General features: G+C 40.6%; 1 protein-coding gene across 2 annotated transcripts in view; it reads left to right on the top strand.

The window, feature by feature from the left end:
* Positions 1 to 21428, top strand: part of BAZ1B (bromodomain adjacent to zinc finger domain 1B) — a 67861-nt gene that overhangs the window by 11470 nt on the left and 34963 nt on the right. For both annotated transcript variants that reach the window (XM_059414678.1, XM_059414677.1), the window contains exons 3-6: positions 1672 to 1816; positions 9535 to 9736; positions 13638 to 13759; positions 15854 to 16051. In XM_059414678.1, the coding sequence (XP_059270661.1) occupies positions 1672 to 1816; positions 9535 to 9736; positions 13638 to 13759; positions 15854 to 16051 (667 nt within the window). The remainder of the gene's footprint in view (positions 1 to 1671; positions 1817 to 9534; positions 9737 to 13637; positions 13760 to 15853; positions 16052 to 21428) is intronic.

Here is a 21428-nt window from a genome sequence, read left to right as displayed (position 1 = left end):
AAAAGTTATGCGTACTTTTTATAAGAATGTAAGCAGTAGGGGCGCCTGGGGGGCTCCGTGGGTTAAGCCGCTGCCTTCGGCTCAGGTCATGATCCCAGGGTCCTGGGATCGAGCCCCATCTGGCTGTCTGCTCTGCAGGGAGTCTGCTTCCTCTTCTCTCTGCCTACTTGTGATCTCTATCTGTCAAATAAATAAATAAAATCTTTAAAAAAAAAAAAAAAAAGAATGGGGCGCCTGGGTGGCTCAGTGGGTTGGGCCGCTGCCTTTGGCTTGGGTCATGATCTCGGGGTCCTGGGATCGAGTCCTGCGTCTCGCTCTCTGCTCAGCGGGGAGCCTGCTTCCTCCTCTCTCTCTCTCTCTCTCTCTGCCTGTCTCTCTGCCTACTTGTGATTTCTCTCTGTCAAATAAATAAATAAAATCTTTAAAAATATTAATTAAAAAAAAAGAATGTAAGCAATATACAGGGACCCCTGGGTGGCTCAACTGAAGCAGCTGCCTTCGGCTCACATCATGATCCCAGAGTCCTGCGTTGGGCTCCTTGCTCAGGAGGGAGTCTGCTCCTCTCCCCCTCTCGCTGTCAAATAAATAAATAAATAAATAAAATGTTTAAAAAACAAAAAAAGAATGTGAGCAATACAGAGCTGATACAAAGATCTGAACATCACTGTCCAGCCTCACTGCCCAGAGGTAACTGTGAATAGTGACCTTTGAACCCTGGTGACTGGGAGGCTTGCTGGAGAGCGGGCTTTTATAGGGGTCAGGAGAGGCCTCCTGGAGGTAGGGAAGTCCGAGGGCATCTTGGGGTGGTGCTTAAGCAGGGAGGGAGAGTGGTAGGGAGAGGACAAAGGTAACAGCCTTAACAGAGGCGGAGAGACTTCTGATTGGACTGGGGAATAGCAGGTGACTCCGTAGGTAAATTGTAAGGCAGTATGATAAGAGATTTTTAAGGCTAGCAGTCAGTTGGAGGAACATTTTTGGGTCTGAACAGCGCAGAATGACTGGGAGTATCACGATTGTAAGCCTGATAGGCAGTCTGTGGTGCAGTCCACATCGCACTCCTCATTTGTTGCTGTTGGGTATGTTAATGAAAATTCTTCTCTTAGTTTATTAAGTGAAAAGTAGTACTTCATTGTTCTACTTTTGCAAGGACTTTGGGTTCAAGTTATGGTTCCATCTTGTTAACCTTTCCTGATTTATTTCCCTTATTCATAAAGTGGAAATTCTAGATACCTCACAAGGTATTATGAGACCTTTTAATGAATGTGAATACATAGGAAAAAATTCATTGATTGAGACTTAACACAAATAGAATCAAGATTTGGGCTTCTAGCAAAAAAAAAAAAAAAAAAGAAAAGGGTGGGGGTAAGGATATGAGTAAATAATTCACACCTAAAAAGGGAAATCTCCTATATAAACAAATGGGGAATTGTTGAGCCTTACAGATGATGTGCCTATTAATTTTATTTTCCAGATGAGAAAATTAACCTGGGTAGGCCCATCTGACAGAGGTTCTTAGTAGTTCCTCCTTCGTCCTGCGTGCCACATGGTTTTAAAGATTTGTTTTCCCCAGTGCCTGCTTATATTTGCCAAAGAAGTGTTTGCACTAACTTGAATTAATTCTCTAATAGGTTTTTCTGCATTTTCTTGGTAACTAATAACATGTTTGTTTAGTTTGAAGGAGGAGTTCCCGGCCTGGTACGAGAAACTTGTTCTGGAAATGGTTCACCATAACACAGCCTCTTTAGAGAAATTAGTAGATACTGCTTGGTTGGAGATCATGACAAAATACGCTGTGGGAGAAGAGTGTGATTTTGAGGTAAGCCCATGTTTTTTTGGGTACGATTTGACTCACTAGCCGTACATTAAGATTAGAGCTTCCAGCATAGATCACAGAGTGTGGTTCTGTTTGTAAAACTGTGCTATGTTTGAAGTCTGCTTTCCTTAGTATCAGATATTGTAAGGAACTGTTAGGAACTATAGTGTAGGAACTATAACAAATTTTAGAACTGTATTCATTGTTGGGAATGTTTAACATTATGTTAGTATTACGATAATTGTTGGGGCACCTGGGTGGCTCAGTCATTTAATCATCTGCCTTTGGCTCAGGTCATTATCCCAAGGTCCTGGGATCGAGCCCCAAGTCCAGCTCCCTGCTTAGTGAGGAGTCGGCTTGTCCCTCTCCCTTTGCCCCTCTGCCCCTCCCCCTTGCTTGTGCACACTCTCTTGCTCACATGCTCTCTCTCTCTCTCACAAATAAGTAAAATCTTTTTTTTTTTTAATTATTATTTGACAGAGATCACAAGTAGGCAGAGAGGCAGGCAGAGGGAGAGGGGTGAAGCAGGCTCCCGGCTGAGCAGAGAGCCCAAGGTGGAGCTCGATCCCAGGGCCCTGAGATCATGACCTGAGCTGCAGGCAGAGGCTTAACCTACCGAGTTATCCACGCGCCCCTCTTTCTTTCTTTTTTTTTTTTTTAAACTAAATTTGTTTTTTAATTTTTTACTCCAGATAGTACCAGGGTAGCAATGATTAAAGTGAAAACCTAACACTAAAGAAGTCCCTGTGTAATCCTTTGAAAGCTTAAAGTAAGATTCAGGAGGAAGGGGACTAACATTTGTTAAATATTTGTACGTCCTGGAAATCGGGCTGATTGCTGCCGTAATATCTTGCAGAATGTGCACAAAAAATGTCGAGGTGGTAAACAACTCACCTATTTATCTATTTTTTAAATTTATTTTTCTTTTTTAATTTAAATTCAGTTTAATGAACATACAGTGTATCATTAATTTCAGAGGTACTTTTGTGATTCGTCAGTTGCATAGAGCACGCAGTGCTCATTCCATCGCGTGCCGTCCTCGGTGCCCATCACCCAGTTACTGCATCCCCGCCGCCCTGCCGACAGCCTGCAGTTTGTTTCCTGTAGTTAAGAGTCTCTTACGGTTTTCTCCCTCTCTGATTTTGTCTGATTTTATTTTTCCTTCCCTTCCCCCATGTTCATTTGTTTCATTTCTGAAATTCCACATGTGAGTGAAATCATAGGCTTTTTGTCTTTCTCTGACTTAATTTCACTTAATCCTCTAGTTCCAGCCACATCATTGTAAATGGCAAGATTTCATTCTTTTTTGATGGCTGAGTAATATACTCCATTGTGCGTGCGTGCGTGTCTGTGTGTGTATGTGTGTGTGTGTGTGTACACACCATATCTTTATTCATCTGTCGACGGATATCTCAGCTCTTTCCATAGTTTGGCTGTTGTGGACATTGCTGCTGTAAACACTGGGTGCATGTTGCATGTCAGGCTCAAATATTTAAACAGCTTGTTGAGGTAAGGCTCCTGGCTGGCTCCGTTGGGGGAGCACGTGACTCTTCATCTTGGGGCCATGAGTTTAAGTCCCATGTTGGGTGTAGAGATCACTCAAAAAAAAAAACCCCAAACTTAAAATATCTTGTTCAGATTGATTTTTTTTCTCTTTTAAAGATTTTATGTGTCAGAGAGAGCGAGCCAGCACAAATGGGAGAGTGGCAGGCAGAGGGGGAAGCAGGTGTTCCGCTGATTGGGGAGCCCGATGCGGGACTCGATCCCTGGACTCTAGGATCATGACCTGAGCTGAAGGCAACCCCTTAACCAGACTGAGTTACCCAGGCGTCACCAGATTGATATGTTTTAGTTAAGAATGGTTTCAGCTGTATGTAACAAAATAGCCGACTAGCAGTGTTAAGTACTTCTCAAACTTGAGCCTCAATGAAATCACATGGAGGACTTCTGAAGACACATTCTTGGGCACCATTCATTCCCTGACAATTTGGTTCAGAAGGTCAGAGGTAGGGCCCAAAAGTATGCACTTCTGACCAGCTGCAGGGTGTGATGACCACACTCTGGGGACATGCTTTGAGTAGTCTTGGCTTGAGCAGTGAAGACCTTTAATTGTCTCACATAGCACGTCTTAGGGGCAGGTGGTACCAGGTTTGGGATAGAGGCTGGGCAGTGTTGTCAAGGACCTGTACTTCTCGTCTTTCTGCTCTGCTCTGTTCAGCGTTTTCAGTTGTGTCCTTAGCTTTCTTACCTCTCGGTTGTGAACTTGCGATTGTGTTCAGAGTGAGAAAGTGCCTACCTGAGCGTCTTAAGAAAACTTCACCAGAAGCACGCACTCGACCCTCACCCTTACTGTGGGGGGTTACTGGCTAGACTGTGTCTGTGTAGCCGTCCCGAGCTGCACGGGGGCTGGGAAAGCGAATATCGCCTTTTCTTTTTTCTTTGAGACTTTACTTATTTGAGAGAGAGCACAAGAGAGAGCATGAGCTGTAGGGAGGGACTGAGGGAGAGGGGAAGGCAGGCTCCCTGCCAAGCAGGGAATGTGATATGGGCTCGATCCCAGGACCCTGAGATCATGACCTGAGCTGAAGGCAGGCGCTTAACTGACTGAGCCACCCAGGCCTCCCCCTGATTTTTTTTAAAAGCCTCAGAAAAAGGCAGCGTGGCAAGAGAAAGGAGGGAGGGGAATGGCTTAGTAGCTTACCAGTAGCCAGTAATGACGTGTTGGGACAAGGATTCAAACTTCTGTCTGTTTGTGTGGTTCCAAAGTTCTTGTTCTTTTCCCTAATTTACTTTGACTCTCTGGAGCTCCTAGCTAGTTCTTTTTCTGTTTGTAACGTCTGTGGGTTTTGATCACATACTTCACATTAGTCAGAGTCCTGGCAGGAAACAGATGGCATATTCAAATGGTGAAATTGAACTGAATTGAATTAAGGGACTGTGGACGACAGACAACAGTTTGATCTCGGTTAAGGAAGACTGTCAAGGAAAGGTTAAGTACCCAATTGCTACCAACAGTAGAGAGACTACCACTCCTAAACCCCAAAGAAACAAGGGAGTAAGTGGGTACTGGAACTAGAAGAGAGTGTGTCGTTGTAAAAGAGTACTTTGCTAGTAAGATGTAACCAATTTTCTAGGGAGACAGTCAAGGGAATAAATACCCCAACGTCACTTTTCCTCTACCATCATCTGATTTTCTGCTCTTGCTTCCTGTGGGTTGAACTCACCAAAATCTAGACGGCAAGGGATGTATAGCGCTAAACAACTAGACAACTTTTTTTTTTTTTAAGAAAAAAGAGGTCTTGAAGCGTTGACCTTGGATTCTACCTTAAGAGATAAGAAAGAGAAGAGCAAATTAAATAGAAGAAAACAGAGTAAGAAAGGATTTAGTAAAGATCAGAGTAGAAATTAGTAAAATAGAAAACAGGAAAATCAGTGATACCAGAAGCTGCTAATTCAATAAAATTAATAAACCTCCAACCAAACTTCCAGGAAAAAAAGAGACACAAATTAACCAATATGAAGAATTAGGTGATAACTATAGTCTACAGATATTGACAGGGTAATAAGGGAATATCATGAACATTTTCGACACCAGCAAATTTGACAGCTAAAGTGGACAAATCCCTTGAGAGATACAAACTGCCAAAACCCATTCAACAACAAATAATACAAACCTTAATAGTCCCTAATATAGCTATTAAAGAAATTGAACTTGTGATTAAAATTATCTTGACGAGGGGCGCCTGGGTGGCTCAGTGGGTTAAAGCCTCTGCCTTCGGCTCAGGTCTTGATCCCAGGATCCTGGGATCGAGTCCCACATTGGGCTCTCTGCTCAGCAGGGAGCCTGCTCCCTCCAATCTCGCTGCCTGCCTCTCTTCTTGCTTGTGATCTGTCAAATAAATAAATAAAATCTTAAAAAAACAAAGCAACAAAAAAAAAACTTGACAAAATTCCATGCCCAAATGTCTTCGTTGGTGAATTCTGTCAAACATTTAAGGAAGATACAATACCAATTCTATACAAATGTTATCAGAAAATAGAAGAGGAGAGGGAGGTGTGAATTCTTTGGAACTCATGTAAAGTCAGCATTTCCCTGATACCAAAACCATATAAGCACATTAAGAGAAAAAACTATGCATTAGAAAAAAAAAGTCTGTGTTCACAAAACCCCATTGTGAACACAGATGCAAAATTTTTTTTTTTTTTTAAGATTTTATTTATTTATTTGCCAGAGAGAGAGAGAGTGAGAGCGCACAGGCAGGCAGAGTGGCAGCAGAGGCAGAGGGAGAAGCAGGCTCCCCACAGAGCAAGGAGCCCGACGCGGGACTCGATCCTAGGACGCTGGGATCATGACCTGAGCCGAAGGCAGCCGCCCAACCAACTGAGCCACCCAGGCATCCCGAGATGCAAAATTTTCTAATCAAAATTTTAGCAAATGAAATCCAGCACTAGGAAAAGGACAGTTTATCTTAATTCAGTGAGGTTTATTCTATAAATGCAAAGTTGCTGTAAATTTATAATTCTTCTTATAAACAGGATGAAAAACCATATGGTCATCTCATTTTATACACAAAAAGCGTTCAACAAAATCCAGCATCAGTTTCTAATAAAAACTCTCAACAAACTGCAAATAGAAATGCCTTCAGTCTGATAAAGGGTATTTACAGAATAATCTCCAGCTAACAACATACCTAATGGTAAAAGAGTGGATGTCTGCTGTTCCACTCCATTTAACATTATATTGGTGGTTCTAGTCAGTAGTATGTCCGGAAAGGAAATAAAGGGCATCTATATTGGGAAGGAAGAAATAAAGTTATCTTTATTTGCAGACAGTATGATTGTCTATGTAGAAAATCTCCTGGAATCTCCCATAAAAGCTACTAGAGCTAATAAGTGAGTTTATGAGCAGGGTAGCAGGATACAAGATAAATAATAGAAAAACCAAACAATTGGAAATTAATTTAGAAAGATCAGTACCATTAAAGATTTTTTATTTGTATGTTTTTGAGAGAGAGAGAACATGAGCAGGGGTGAAGCGCTGAGGGAGAAGCAGACTCCCTGCTAAGTAGGAAACTCGATGTGGGACTTGAACCAGGACCCAGGGTCATGCCCCAAGCTGAGGGCAGATGCTTAACCAACTGAGCCACCCAGGCTCCCAGAAAGATCAGCCATTCATGGTAATGTCAAAAAATGTGAAATATTCTGGGAGTAATTTGATAAGAGATACACAAGATCTATACACTAAAAAGTATAAAATGTTCCTGAGAGAAAATTAAGAGGGCCTTAAATGATAGATATATCTTTGCTCGTGGATTGGAAAACTCAGTATTGTTAAAATACCAGTTCTTCCTAAATTGACGTGTAGATTCACACAATTGCAATAAAATCCCAGCAGCTTTTCAACTATACTCAAAAGATAATAATAAAATCCCAGCAGCTCTTCTGTAGGAATTGTCAAGCTGATTGTAAAGTTCCTGTGGAAGGGTGCCTGGGTGGCTTGGTCCAACTCTTGGCCCCCCCCTTAAAGATTTATTTATTTATTTGACAGAGATCACGAGTAGGCAGAGAGGAAGGCAGAAAGAGGAAAGCAGGCCCCCTGCTGAGCAGAGAGCCTGATGCGGGGCTCGATCCCAGGACCCTGAGACCATCACCTGAGCCGAAGGCAGAGGCTTAACCCGCTGAGCCACCCAGGCACCACCAACTTGGTTTTTGACTCAGGTTGTGATCTCCAGGTGGGGAGATGGAACCCTCCGCCAGGTTCCCTGCTCAGTGGGGGAGTCCGCTTCCTCTGACTTTCCTCTTCCACCGCCCCTTCTCCTTGGCTTGCATTCTCTCTCTCTCTGTCTTTGAAATAAATCTTCATTTTATTATTATTATTATTATTTTTTAACATTTTATTTATTTATTTGACAGACAGGGATCACAAGTAGGCAGAGAGGCAGGCGGAGAGAGGAGGAAGCAGGCTCCCTGCTGAGCAGAGAGCCTGATGCGGGGGCTCAATCCCAGGACCCTGATAACATGACCTGAGCCGAAGGCAGAGGCTCAACCCACTGAGCCACCCAGGTGCCCCCATTTTATTATTTTTTAAAGATTTTATATATTGGGGCGCCTGGGTGGCTCAGTGGGTTAAAGCCTCTGCCTTTGGCTCGGGTCATGATCCCAAGGTCATGGGATCGAGTCCCGTATCGGGCTCTCTGCTCGGCAGAGAGCTTGCTTCCTCCCCTCTCTCTGCCTGCCTCTCTGCCTACTTAGGACCTCTGTCTGTCAAATAAATAAATAAAATCTTTTAAAAAAAAACAACAACAAGATTTTGTATATTTATTTGTGAGAGAGAGAAAGCGAGAGAGAGCCTGAGTCGGGGGGGAAGGGCAGAGAGAGAGGGAGAAGCAGATTCTCCACTGAGCAGGGAACTCCTGATGCCGGTCTCTATCCCAGGACGCTGGGGTTATGACCTGAGATCCAGGCGCCCCATACATAAATCTTTTTTTTTTTTTTTAATATTTTATTTATTATTAAATAGAGATCACAAGTAGGCAGAGAGGCAGGCAGAGAGAGAGGAGGAGGTGGGCTCCCTGCTGATTAGAGAGCTGGATGTGGGGCTTGATCCTAGGACCGTGAGATCATGATCTGAGCTGAAGGCAGAGGCTTAAACCACTGAGCCACCCAGGGACCCCTGATACATAAATCTTAAAAAAAAAAAAAAAAAATAGTGTGGAAATGCAGAGCCCAGCCAAAAAGAACTTTGACAAAGAACAACAAAGTTAGGTATAATACTGTCCGATTTTGGTTAAGATTATATGCAGTTGGTATAAAGATAGACAGACTGATAGATCAGTGAAACAGAGTAGCATTCAGAAATAGACGTATCCATCCATAGACACACTACTGATTTTATTTTTTTTTAAATTTTATTTATTTATTTTATAGAGATCACAAGTAGGCACAGACACAGGCAGAGGGAGAGAGAGGAGGAAGCAGGCTCCCCGCTGAGCAGAGAGCCCGATGTGGGGCTCGATCCCAGGACCCTGAGATCATGACCTGAGCTGAAGGCAGAGGCTTTAACCCACTGAGCCACCCAGGCGCCCCCTGATTTTTTTTTTTTTTTAAGTGGGCTGCATGCCCATTGTGGAACCCAACATGGGGCTGATACTTCCAGCCCTGAGCTGAGATCAGAGCCACCCAGGTGCTCTCAACTACTGATTTTTGATAGAGGTAGAAAGATAATTAAGTGAAGAAAAGATTGTCTTTTCAACACGTGATTCTAGAATAATTGGATATCATTATGCATAGTTGAAATTTATTAATTTTGAGATTTTATTTTGAAGCAGTCTGTACCAAACATGGGGCTCAGACTCACAACCTTGAGATCACGTGTGTTCTTCCTACCGAGCCGGCCAGATGCTCCTGTAGAGTTGGTTTTCTTAAAAATGGAAATTCTTGAACTGTAGTTTACATATATGTCAGGTTAGTGTAGTGATTGCCTTTTGGCCTTAGGACATTGGTGTGTGAATCATGAACTAGATGGTGGTCACTTTATTTCTTAAGGTATCCTGTTTCAATTTAGAAGTCTGAGAAATGAAGTCGAAAAAAATCACTACTTGGCTACTTCAGAGTTTGAGTGAATTTTTATCAGGTGAAGTGGGATGGATATTGGATAATAAATTCTAAACATCTTTCGCTTTCTGGTTCTTACTATTGATTCTCGCCTGTCTCCTTTATAGGTTGGGAAGGAAAAAATGCTCAAGGTGAGGATTGTGAAGATTCATCCTTTGGAAAAAGTAGATGAAGAGGCCGCTGAGAAGAAATCGGATGGTTCCTGTGACTCTCCCTCCAGCGACAAAGAGAACTCGGGTCAGATTCCTCAGGATCATCAGAAGAAGGAAGCGATCGTAAAAGAGGAAGAAGGAAGGAGAGAGAGTATTAGTACGTATGATACTGGCTTTCCTTAGTGAGTGTGCTACTCTGCTTATTCTAGACACAGATCTTTCTGAGTTCTCCTGCACTTAGATTTGGTCTTGTTTTGTAGATAGCTAGACATGTTTTTGTTCATTTATGATTCAGAAAGTGAATTAAGATTTTATTTTATTATTTTTTTTAAAGATTTTATTTATTTATTTGACAGACAGAGATCACAAGTAGGCAGAGAGAGAGGAGGAAGCAGGCTTCCTGCAAAGCAGAGAGCCTGATGCAGGGCTCGATCCCAGGATCCTGAGATCATGACCCGAGCTGAAGGCAGCGGCTTAACCCACTGAGCCACCCAGGCGCCCCTGAATTAAGATTTTAAATCCACCCCCCCACACACACAAAATATTTAAATCTCCCTGTACAGTTAAGACCATTGGGAAGTCGTTACCTCTGGCTGCTTAGAAATCTGTGTGCATGCACCTGTCTACCCAGGATGGGAAAAAAAGGTTTACTTTCCTTTTTTCTGAGTTGGATATATGGAAGTGAGTGTGGAAGTAGGGGGATTGGCGTAGGAGGGGCTAATTCTAATTTCTGTTTCTTTTCATATTTTAAGTCAGTGTGGTGCTTTTAAGATACTTCCTTTTGTCTATATTCTGTAATTCAGGTCCCTCTCAGATGGGAGCTGCCAGAATTGTGAAACACTAAAAATAATTTTTAGGGACCTGGAGACTTAACCAGTGATGTTTTCAAAGTTGAGAAACTGAGACGTTGCTTACTGGGGAGACTTTTCAGCCTCTGAGGGCTTCGTTGTTGTGATTTTTTTTTTTTTTTTAAATTTGTGTAAATAAGGAATTTGACTAGATCCCTTCTCTCTCTAAAAATAGGAGCACTCAGAGTATGTGTTTATCAGTCCCTTTCTCTGTGACTATTCGAGGATTAAACAGTTTTCCCTCATTCTTTAACTGTCACAAAGTTTGAATTAGAATATTACATTAAAATGTTCTGCTGTCTGCCTTCCATTCTGTTTTGTGTCTCTGGGGGTCTGGGATATGTACAGATGGTCTTAGAGGGCCGTCCTTACCCAGTCCCAAGGATGCTTTGGAGATCGTGTAGCTGCTGCTCCCTTCTCGCCGTTGATGCTGCGGTTCTGTTTTCTTCTCTGCTGTATTACCAATGCTAATGTCTGCGTTTTTCAGTCTCTTCTTTTGACACTGAAGCTTTATAATATGTGTGTTACAGTTCCTGTTTTGGCTTGGTTGTTTTGGGTAGGTGTTGGCAGATCTGTCTTCTAACACTTCTTTTCTTCTAGAATGAGGATCATTGGAATACCCGTGATATGTTACAGCTGTTAGTTTTATACCTTAAGCATTGTGTACCAGGAACTGCTGGTTTTAGGCTTTGGCTTATTTTTTAGAGTGTGTGCCTTCAGTGCAGATTTTAATTACTGGGATGTAATGTTATTGCTACTATGTTGATAAGAGTAGTAGATAAGAGTAGAATTAATATTATGGTATATTTGCATTTCTTCAGGGGAAAAATTCATTAGAATTTCCGTAGAAATATGAGAGGCAAATTCTACTATGCAAAATATTTTCTTAACTATGTGACCTTTCCTTTTACTTTGTGGAAGGAAGCAGGAATTTTTCAGGTTTGTGTTCTAACCTCCCTCGTAGGACTCTGTTCTCCATCTTAGAAGGGAGCTCTCTTTTCTCTTGGCCAAGATACTTGTGCTTTGAATACCATTCCCTCTGGGGCACCTGGGTGGCTCAGTCGGCTAAGTGTCTGCCTTCAGCTCAGGTCATGATTCAGCGGGTCCTGGGATCTAGCCCTACATCTAAATTCTTGCTCAGTGGGAAGCCTGCCAGTTCCCCTGCTTGGGCGCTGTCTTTCTCTTTCTCTCTCTCTCTTTAATAAATAAATAATACTCTTAAAAAAAAAAAAGTGAATACTATTCCCTCTTAGTTTCTCAAGGTCTTGGTAAACTTTTATCATTCTACCATATGCTGTTTTTTTTTTAAAGTAGGCTCCATGCCCGGCATGGAGCCCAATGCGGGGCATGAAGACACGACCCTGAGATCAAGACCTGAGCTGATACCAAGAGTTGGACCCTTAACCAACTGAGCCACCCAAGTGCCCCTCTACTATACAGTGTTTTAAACTCTCTTTCTAATGGTTCTTCTCAGATTATAAACAAAGTCTAATTTTCTAAAAACAAAAACATATCTTCCCTTGATCCTGTTCTATTTCTGTCTTACTTATTCAAGGTAAGATTCTTGAGAATGTCGTCTCCACTTTCTGAATATAAGTTTATGTCCTATGCTGTTACAGTGTACCTTCTGCCTCTTTACTCCTCAAACTGTTGCCAACAAGATTAATAGGTGACCTCCCTAATTGAAGAATTAACTGATTTCTCCTTTGTGTTTTACTTTTCTGTTCCAACAGACCAACACTGTTGATCACTCTTGTATCTTTCAGCTATTTGATACCATAGTCTCCCTGGGTTTCCTAACTACTTTTCTGGGAGGAGGGGTTATTTGTTTTTTGTTTTTAAGTGTCTTCTGCCTAACATGGGACTCCCCAACTCATGACCTCGAGATCAAGAGTTGCACATTTTTTTCTGACATAAAATTATTTTTCATGGGATTTTGTTCTGCCTCCTTTTAATTCTTTTGTACAAGGGTATTGTTCTATTTCATTCCTGCCCACAGTTTAAATTCTTAATCTCTGTAAAGGCTGATGATTCCTAGACCCACGTCAGCTTAACTTCTTACCTCTAGACCCAGTCTTCACATGTATGTCCGGGCAGTTTAAATTTAACACCTATAAGGCTAAATTGTTCATCTTACTCTTAATGTTATCTTCCCAAGGCACATCAACAAGAATTGTCCTGCTTTACTTTCTTTCTTTGACAGACAGAGATCACAAGTAGGCAGAGAGAGGGGGAAGCAGGCTCCCTGCAGAGCAGAGAGCCCGATGCGGGACTTGATCCCAGGACCCTGGGATCATGACCTGAGCTGAAGGCAGAGGCCCTAACCCATTGAGCCACCCAGGTGCCCCGTGTCCTGCTTTTCTTTCAACGTTCTCTTACTCAGTTAATGACCCCCCCATCTTTGTCCCTAAGACAGAAAACTTGGAAACTGTTAGCAGTTCCACATCTAGTTGGTTACCAGTCTGTCTTCTAAATGCCTCTTGACTCTCCATTTGAACCTCTTGAACCTCCATTCCAGTTAAATTCATTCAGATGTTTAGTGCTGTTTCTTGTGATTCCCAATCTTTAGTCTCAGCTGACCTTTTCATTCATTTTCTAACTGCAGAATGTGTTTAATTTTTTCATAGTAGTGATCTTTGACGCCACAGTTAGATGGAAATCCTTTGTTTCCTTAGTGCCCACCAGACACCTTCATCTCTTTAAATGGCTTTCATTGTTGGGGTTCCTGGCTGCCTTAGTCGGTGGAGCATGTGACTCTTGATCTTAGGGTTGTGAGTTCAAGTTCAAGCCCCCACATTGGACATGGAGCCTACCTTAAAACAAAATAAAACAAAAAATTATTTGTAATTTGGCCCCTTCTTAACTCTTTGGTTTGAAGTTTTTACTGCAGTCTAGATCATAGTCACTCATCTCATTGCTTAGAGTCTATAAACAAGCCTTACTTTTTCTTCCAGACCAAGTTAGACATTACTTCTCTTTCCTCTCACTGTATTTTTCTGTACCAGTCTGTTATAGTAGTTTATCACATTGTACTGTAATTTTTGTAGACTCATAGACTATCTGCTTGAGGTAAGGATTTTATAATTCATCTTTGTGCCCCATCATTCAGTGCTTAGTGTAGAGTAGGTGTTCATTAAGATTATGAGGAATGAATGAATGGATGAAATTAAAGACTTGTTTTTTTCACTAATTTTCTATTGATTTGATTAGATGACAGAGCACGTAGATCTCCACGAAAACTCCCTACTTCATTAAAAAAAGGAGAAAGGAAATGGGCTCCACCAAAATTTCTGCCTCACAAATACGATGTGAAATTACAAAATGAAGATAAGGTTAGTTGGCACTTTGTATTAAACCTTTTACACGTAGTAAATGTTACTTCAGAAAATGTAGGGCTAGTTTTCTCGGAGAAACTGTGCTAAAAAAAATATGAATGAATGTGTTTCTACACAAATTCTGAGGGGTTTTCTAGTCTTTGTAATTATGACCTTAAGTTAAATTGTATTTTTTCTCTAAGAGATAGCATGCATTTTTCCTTTTAATATGATCATAGTTATTAGGGTATAAAAATAATTTGCATTTGAGCTTCAAGCTTAGTTTGAAAAATAAGAATCAGTTCCCAGCAGTTAAGGACTTTTCCCCAGGTAATAGCTCTTCCCAGTTAAAAATAAAGCAATTTGTAATATACTTACACTCAGAAACCGAGTCAGTTCTAATCAGTGCTTTTTTTTTTTTTTAATATTTTATTTATTTATTTGAGAGAGAGTGAGAGAGAGCATGAGAGGGGAAGAGGTCAGAGGGAGAAGCAGACTCCCCATGGGGCTGGGAGCCTGATGCGGGACCCAGTTCCTGAACTCCAGGATCGTGACCTGAGCCGAAGGCAGTCGCTTAACCAACTGAGCCACCCAGGCGCCCCTAATCAGTGCTTTTACAAGGAATTTGTGAAGCTACTAATCTAAAATAGTAAATACCTTTAAAATGACTTAGTGCTTTGTTTTACTGGTTTATTGATCCAGAGTCACAATACACCTTAAAAAAAATATATATTTATTTTAGAGAGGTGGTGTTGGGGGTTGCACAGAGCAAGAGGGAGAGAGTCCCAAGCAGACTCTACACTAAGCTCAGAGCCCGACATGCAGCTCAGTTTCGTGACCCCGCAATCATGACCTGAGCTGAAACCAAGAGTTGCATGCTTAACTGACTGACCCACCCAGGTGCCCCTGGTGGTTAGCTTTTAAATAAAAATAGGAGTATTCTGTATGTACTATTTTGTAGCTTGATTTTTTTTCATTTAGTATGCGGTAAACATCTGTGAGGTCATTAAATTTTTCCCAAAACAGTGTTTTCAGGTTGTAGGGTGTATATTAGTCACCAGGAGAGTTTACTAAAGATGTAGATGCCCAGGCTCTGCTGCCAGAGATACTTCTGATTCAATAAGTTTGGGGCCCAAACATCGGCATTTTAATAACACCCTAGGTGATTCTGATAAATTTGTCCTGATTAAGAAATGTTTTTCCCCTAAGGTTGTATATATTATAGGTAATATATTTTATGGTTATATATGTTATGTTATGTGCAGTATATTACATATATTATATGTATATAATGGTTGCCTTCATTATATGGATATATTTTAATTTAAAAAATGATTCCATTGCTGATGTACCTTTATGTAATTTTCCCTTCTGGTTTTTATTTTTTTGTGGTGTGTTTTTTTTTTCTTTTATTCATTTTTATAAGCAGTTGGTGATGACTGTTCATTTACTTCTAAATTGTTGTGTTTTTTTTTAAAGGTGTTATTTATTTGACAGAGACTGCCAGAGAGGGAACACAAGCAGAGGGAGTGGGAGAGGGAGAAGCAGGCCCCCTGCCAAGCAGAGAGCCTGATGTGGGGCTCGATCCCAGGACCCTGGGAACATGACCTGAGCCAATGGCAGACATCTAACGACTTGAGCCCCTTACTTCTAAATTCTTAACAAGAGGAATTGCTGATTCAGGGGCACCTGGGTGGTTCAGTCGGTTAAGTGTCTGCCTTCTGCTCAGGTCATGATCCCAGGGTCCTGGGGTCAAGCCCCACATCAGACTATGTGCTGAGTTTGCTTCTCCTTCTCCCTGTGCCCCCCTCCATCCCACTCATGCTCTCACTCTCAAATAAATAAATGAGATCTTTTTTAAAAAAAAAAAAAAGAGAGAAATTGATGGTTCAGTGGGTATGCACATTTTTAGGACTTTGATATATACTGATAAATTGTGTAGGGATGTGTTTAACATTCTTCCTCAGAAAATTCCTCTTTTTGTTTCATTTAGCTTATAGTAGCTGTATTTTATAGAGGGGACGATGATTTTTTGGAGAGAACATAAATCTTTGTTCTCAGTAGTTAATTGCTTATTACCCAGTGGTAAGTTATTTGTATTTGTTCACCTAGATCATCAGTAATGTGCCAGCAGACAGCTTGATTCGTACAGAACGCCCGCCAAATAAGGAGATACTTCGATACTTTATACGGCATAACGCGTTACGGGCCGGTACTGGTGAAAATGCACCGTGGGTGGTAGAAGACGAGTTGGTGAAGAAATACTCCCTCCCTAGCAAGTTCAGTGACTTTTTACTTGATCCATACAAGGTAAGGTCACTCTAATTTTCGAACAGCAAGATAGAATACTTTTAGATGAGTTTGTTTTCTCTGGTAGCTCCATTTAGATTAGATTGTGAGCTTTTAAAACAGAAAATGGATTCAGAAATTTTCACATCTGTCTGTTTTATGTAGGTGATGATGTGGGGTTGGTATTGAATATCTCCCCTAGTTCGATGTATGGTTTTTATAATTGTGGTGCATAATTTAAAAAAAATTCATACTTTTTTGCTTCATTCTTCTTGGAATGAGGTGTGGTATAAATAGAAAAACAAAACTGAATTTAAATATCAGACAAAATGATCAAAGACACCAGCAGCCTTGAAAAAGACTTGAAATGAGTATTACTTTGTGTGACAGATTAGTAGAAAATCTAGCATTTCCCTCTTAAGAATGTGTTGGACTTTCTTCCGTCAGTCAGCTCATTTGATCTTCAAAACATTTCTTATGAAGTCGTGGGGGTGGGGCGAGTGTATGTGTGAGTTTAATCTTATTTTCCAGATGCAGAATCTGAGGCTAGTCTAATTAGAACCAACAGAAAGTAAAATGACAAAAGCCAAGACATTGGCCTCAGATTTCTGATTGTCTTTTTCATCTCAGGGTTTCTCCAATAAGATCTTTTTTATTTCGATAAGATTTTTTTTTAAGATTTTATTTATTTATTTGACAGACGGAGATCACAAGTAGGCAGAGAGGCAGGCAGAGAGAGAGGAGGAAGCAGGTTCCCAGCTGAGCAGAGAGCCTGATGCAGGGCTCCATCCCAGGACCCTGGGATCATGACGCAAGCTGAAGGCAGAGGCTTTAACCCACTGAGCCACCCAGGGGCCCCAAGATTTTTTTTTATATAGATTTTGAGAATATTTTTGTTTTTTGTTGAAAGTTTACTGATTTGCATACTAATAGTTCACCTTGATCTAAGGGGCGAATGGGGGCCAGAGCTGCTGATTCCTTAAGACTAAGTCAGAGTTCCATGATTGTTTTTTCCCTTTCCTTTTAATTTGAAAAAAACTAATCACATCTGGTGTTATAACAACTAAGTTGCCTCAATTATTTTAGGTTCATTTTGCTGAAAAAAGTATATTGAGGGGCACCTGGATGGCTCAGTGAGTTAAGCCTCTGCCTTCAGCTCAGGTCATGATCCCAGAGTCCTGGGATCGAGCACTGCATCGGGCTCCCTGCTCGACAGGGAGCCTGCTTCCCCCTCTCTCTCTGTCTGCCTCTCTGCCTACCTGTGCTTTCTCTCTGTGTCAAGTAAATAAAATGTTTTTTTAAAAAAAGTACAATGAGAAATAATTTTTTATTTCTCCCACCATAGTTTAGCACTGAGCATGTTTTCTTATTCCAGACCAGCATGACCAAGCATTTTCTTCCTGTGCTCTTTAAATTTTTATTTGCATAAAAAGAAAAATTTAGAAATTAATAGGCTTTTTCTGGATTAGGACTAAAGTTTCTGTGGAACTTTGGTAAACCTAAATTTTGTTTATTCACTGAGAGGAAATTTTAATTCCTTGTCATTTTATTGCTCTAGAGTTTTGGAGCTGTGATAACGGCTTTCAGTGGTTACAACATAAGATGATGATTATTCGTGTACGAAAATCCCATGCAGAATCATCTCTGAATGAGTTTCAGACTGTTGGATCATTTGAGTCCTTACATATTTTTAAATCTTACAGCTTTTATGTATTTTAGTTTAGGGATTCAAGTATATGAATAACATGGGGGAAAAAAAAGACTAAAAAAAGAAAAGCCAAGTATTATTTATGGGTAAAAGGTCTTTGGGGCTTACTGGAACAAAAAAGCTGATCCACACTTTTTGTAGGAGCCAGAGACTAGAATTTTAGGAACTTGTATCTTAAAAGGAGTTTCTGAAGAAATCACCTTCTCTCAAATTTTCTACTTAGGGCTTAAGATACTTAATAGAATTTGGCTGTAATTAAGATTGGGACTAGGAAGTATTAGCTTGTTTGGACTAAAGTGCTGAGTGATTCTGTTTAGAGAACTTGAGACTCATGTAAAATACCAGTCGTGTAATAAGTCTTATTCCCCAGTACTATTTGACATTTCCCTGATTTTGTCACCTGAGTTTTGCACATAAATTGTCTTTTTCCTGTTTGTAGTTTCCTTCCTTCCTTCTTTCCTTCCTAAGATTTCATTTATTTGTCAGAGACAGAGAGGGAGAAAGCACAAAAGGGAAGCGGCACGCAGGGGGAGAAGCAGGCTCCCTGGGGAGCCGCATGTGGGACTCACTCAGTCCTAGGACTCCAGGATCATGACCTGAGCCAGAGGCAGAAGCTTAACTGAGCCACCCACGCACCCTGTTTGTAATTTTCTTAAAGAACTCAGAGTATCTCTGCCAGGACAGAATATAGTCAAGAAAGACAAGTAGACCATGAAACAGTGTTTCAGATTTTTTCCTCATCTAAAGGAAATTTTAAGTCATGCATTGAGGATTCAAGTTGATCACATAAAATCTGCCTTTCCCAAAGGCAATAAGTTTAAAAAATTTTTTTCTCTCTTCATCTTCTCTTTGGTTTTCATGGAATCTCATTTGGTTTTCAGCCAGGTGCAGCTCCTGTGAAGAGAGAGGAGACATGGAGTTCAGGAAGCAAGTTCTGAGCAATAGTTTAGGGAAAGGATCAATGGGGATCCTAGGTTGGGAAAGAAGAAAGTTAGAGATTTGGAAGTTGGAGTGTTATCGGAGTAGGGCCTGCTGTGATGATGAGAGTGTGTTTGTGGTCTTGTAAATTCTAGAACATAAATTACTTGAAAATGAGAACTAGTTTACTCATTTTGGGTTCTGTAATATTTAGCACAGGTGTAACAGGTATGTGGCTGGTGCATTCATCTCTTTAAGTATCATTTGTTGAGAAAAAAACGCAACAACAGTTGAGTTTAGGGATAATGACTTGGGGGAATGACCTACAAGGAATTTGTGCCCTAGCTGTCATGTAAGGTGAGATGTGCCATTTTGGCTCGTTGCCCTTTGGTGGAGTATATTGCAACTCCAGTGTTTTTGTTACTCAGCCACAGTGTTTGAGCTCTTAATTTCAGGCTGCCGAATGCTTAGTAGGGAGGCTTTTGGATAGAGATGTAACAACTAAATATTACTTTTTTTTAAAGACCTTTGGAATCCTGCCATAATTTGGACTGCTTTAATATGGTTTTTAATGCACTTTAAGAACATCTTATTTTGAAATAATTTCATACCAAAAGACAAATTACTGTGAAGGATTTCTTCTGTATACCTTCAAGTGAATTTCCCAGATGTTAACATTTACCACATGTGTTTTATTATTTTCTCTCTTTTCAAACACACAAATTATTTTTTTCTGAGCCACTGAGAAGGCCCTTTCATTTGAATATATGAAATATTTTCTTTTTCTTGGTTTTTTGTTTTTTTATTTTATTTATTTGAGACGAGTGAGAGCAGCAGCAGCAGGATAGAAGGAAAGGGAGAGAATCTCAAGCAGACTTCAGGCCGCGCTCAGAGCCCATTGCGGGGCTCAGTCTCATGACCCTGGGATCATGATCTGAGCCCAAACCAAGAGTCAGATGCTTAACTGACTGAGCCACGTAGGGGAGCCCAAGCACAAGGCTATTTTCTAATGTAACTATAGTACAGTTGGCAAAATCAGAAAGTTAACATTGAAACAATACTATTATCTGTAGTCCTTACACAAATTTTGAAAATTGTCCCAGCCCTGCCCTTTTAGCCAAAAAAAAAAATAATAATAATGGTTTGGTTTCAGTAGGATCCAATACAGTATCATGTATTATGTTTCCTTGTTCTGTTTTGTTAGGAGACTGATCTCTGATCTGGAGCCATCTCAGCTTTCCTTTGTCTTTCAAGAACCTTGACATTTTTTTTAAGAATACAAGCCGATGGTGATGCTTCTCAGTTTATGGCTATTTCCTATGATTATATTCAGGCTATGGATTTTGGGTAGAAATGCCACAGAACTGGTGTGTTTTTCTTAGTGAATCGTATCAGAAGGCCCATGATGTAATTTTGTCTCGTTACTAGTGATGTTAATTATATATTTTTAAAGATGTTTATGTCTTCTAATTGTTTCAAGTAAGTGTTCATGGTTTAGGTTTTTCTTTAAATTGCCTTTTGATTTTTATTTATGAGTTAGAGACTAGAGCAGAAGCACTTTAAAAAATAAATTATGTTAACTTTAAAAGCACTTAAAACCTGATTTACGGCAACAGATTTTGCATATTGGCTGATAAAGATATCTGGAGATTGAAGCAAGTCCACTCTGCCGGTGTTGCCTTGAAACTCATACCATGGCTCTTTGGGTGAATGAGAAGAGTGCAGTAAAAATCAGAATATTAATAGATTGCCAAAGTTTTCCAATTCATGTTTTTTTCTGCTTATTGTTAAGTTAAATTTAGCATCTGAATGAGCTGCTGTAAATAAAGTTTCTTCATTTTTATCTTAATAGATTTCCTTTCCTTATTCGTGGTGGTGGTTTCTTTTCAGGTATGACAGGGAGCCAGGTGTAGAATTGTATACTCTGTTTTTCTTAATGGCTTTCATGTTGCTGAGTCATTCATAAATATTTTGTTCCTGTTTAGCATTTAGGAAGGGCCTTGGCCTAAAACCTACATACAGTACTGCTATTTCGATGTCCATTCTTTTCTCCCTCCCTGTGCACTATGCTGGTAGATGACCTGTGCTGGGGGATAGGGGAGACCCTTAGCACATAAGCGGTTTTATACTTTTTCAGATCCCCCTGAGTCCAGCCATGCCGGCTCCCATTTGGCTGTGACCGCCCAGCATGCCCTATGCTGAGATGATCCAGTTACTGAAGGACTGCTCAAGCGGGGAGCCGGCCTGTTGGGAGGGGGTTGGGTGAGTTAATTTCTTTCATTTTTAAGAAAAAAAATTATGCGGTGTGGTTTGGCAAGAAAAACACACCTTATAAATAAAAATAGGTTGCTGGACCCTCTCGTAGCTGAGACATCCCAGCTTTTTCTTAGATCATTTCTGCGTATATGGTGCTTCTAAGTAGAAGAAATTGAAGAACCTTAGGATAATTTGAGTGACTTTTAAACAGGAAAAGAAAAGCAAATTACAAAGTGGCCCTTATAATAGACCCTATTAAGAGATAAGTGGTAAAATTGAAACAGACTCATACTAGTCTCCTTTTTAGTGATAAATTTCATTTTAGAATGACTTCAAATATAGTCTGTTATCCTGAACATTAGAAGAAGTATCAGCTTTATACTCTGAAGATGTTCCAAGGCCAGTAGAAGCACACATTTGTCTTCAATTTCTGCCAGGGTCGCTTTGGGCCTCCTCCTGTGATTTGTAGGGTGATTCCTGAAACACTGGTCTCTTTGGGGTATTGCTACCATTATT

This window comes from Mustela nigripes, chromosome 11 (assembly GCF_022355385.1).
Source record: "Mustela nigripes isolate SB6536 chromosome 11, MUSNIG.SB6536, whole genome shotgun sequence".
Taxonomy (NCBI): domain Eukaryota; kingdom Metazoa; phylum Chordata; class Mammalia; order Carnivora; family Mustelidae; genus Mustela; species Mustela nigripes.
Note: the sequence above shows the minus strand (reverse complement) of the source record. Positions and strands in the feature narration are given on the sequence as shown.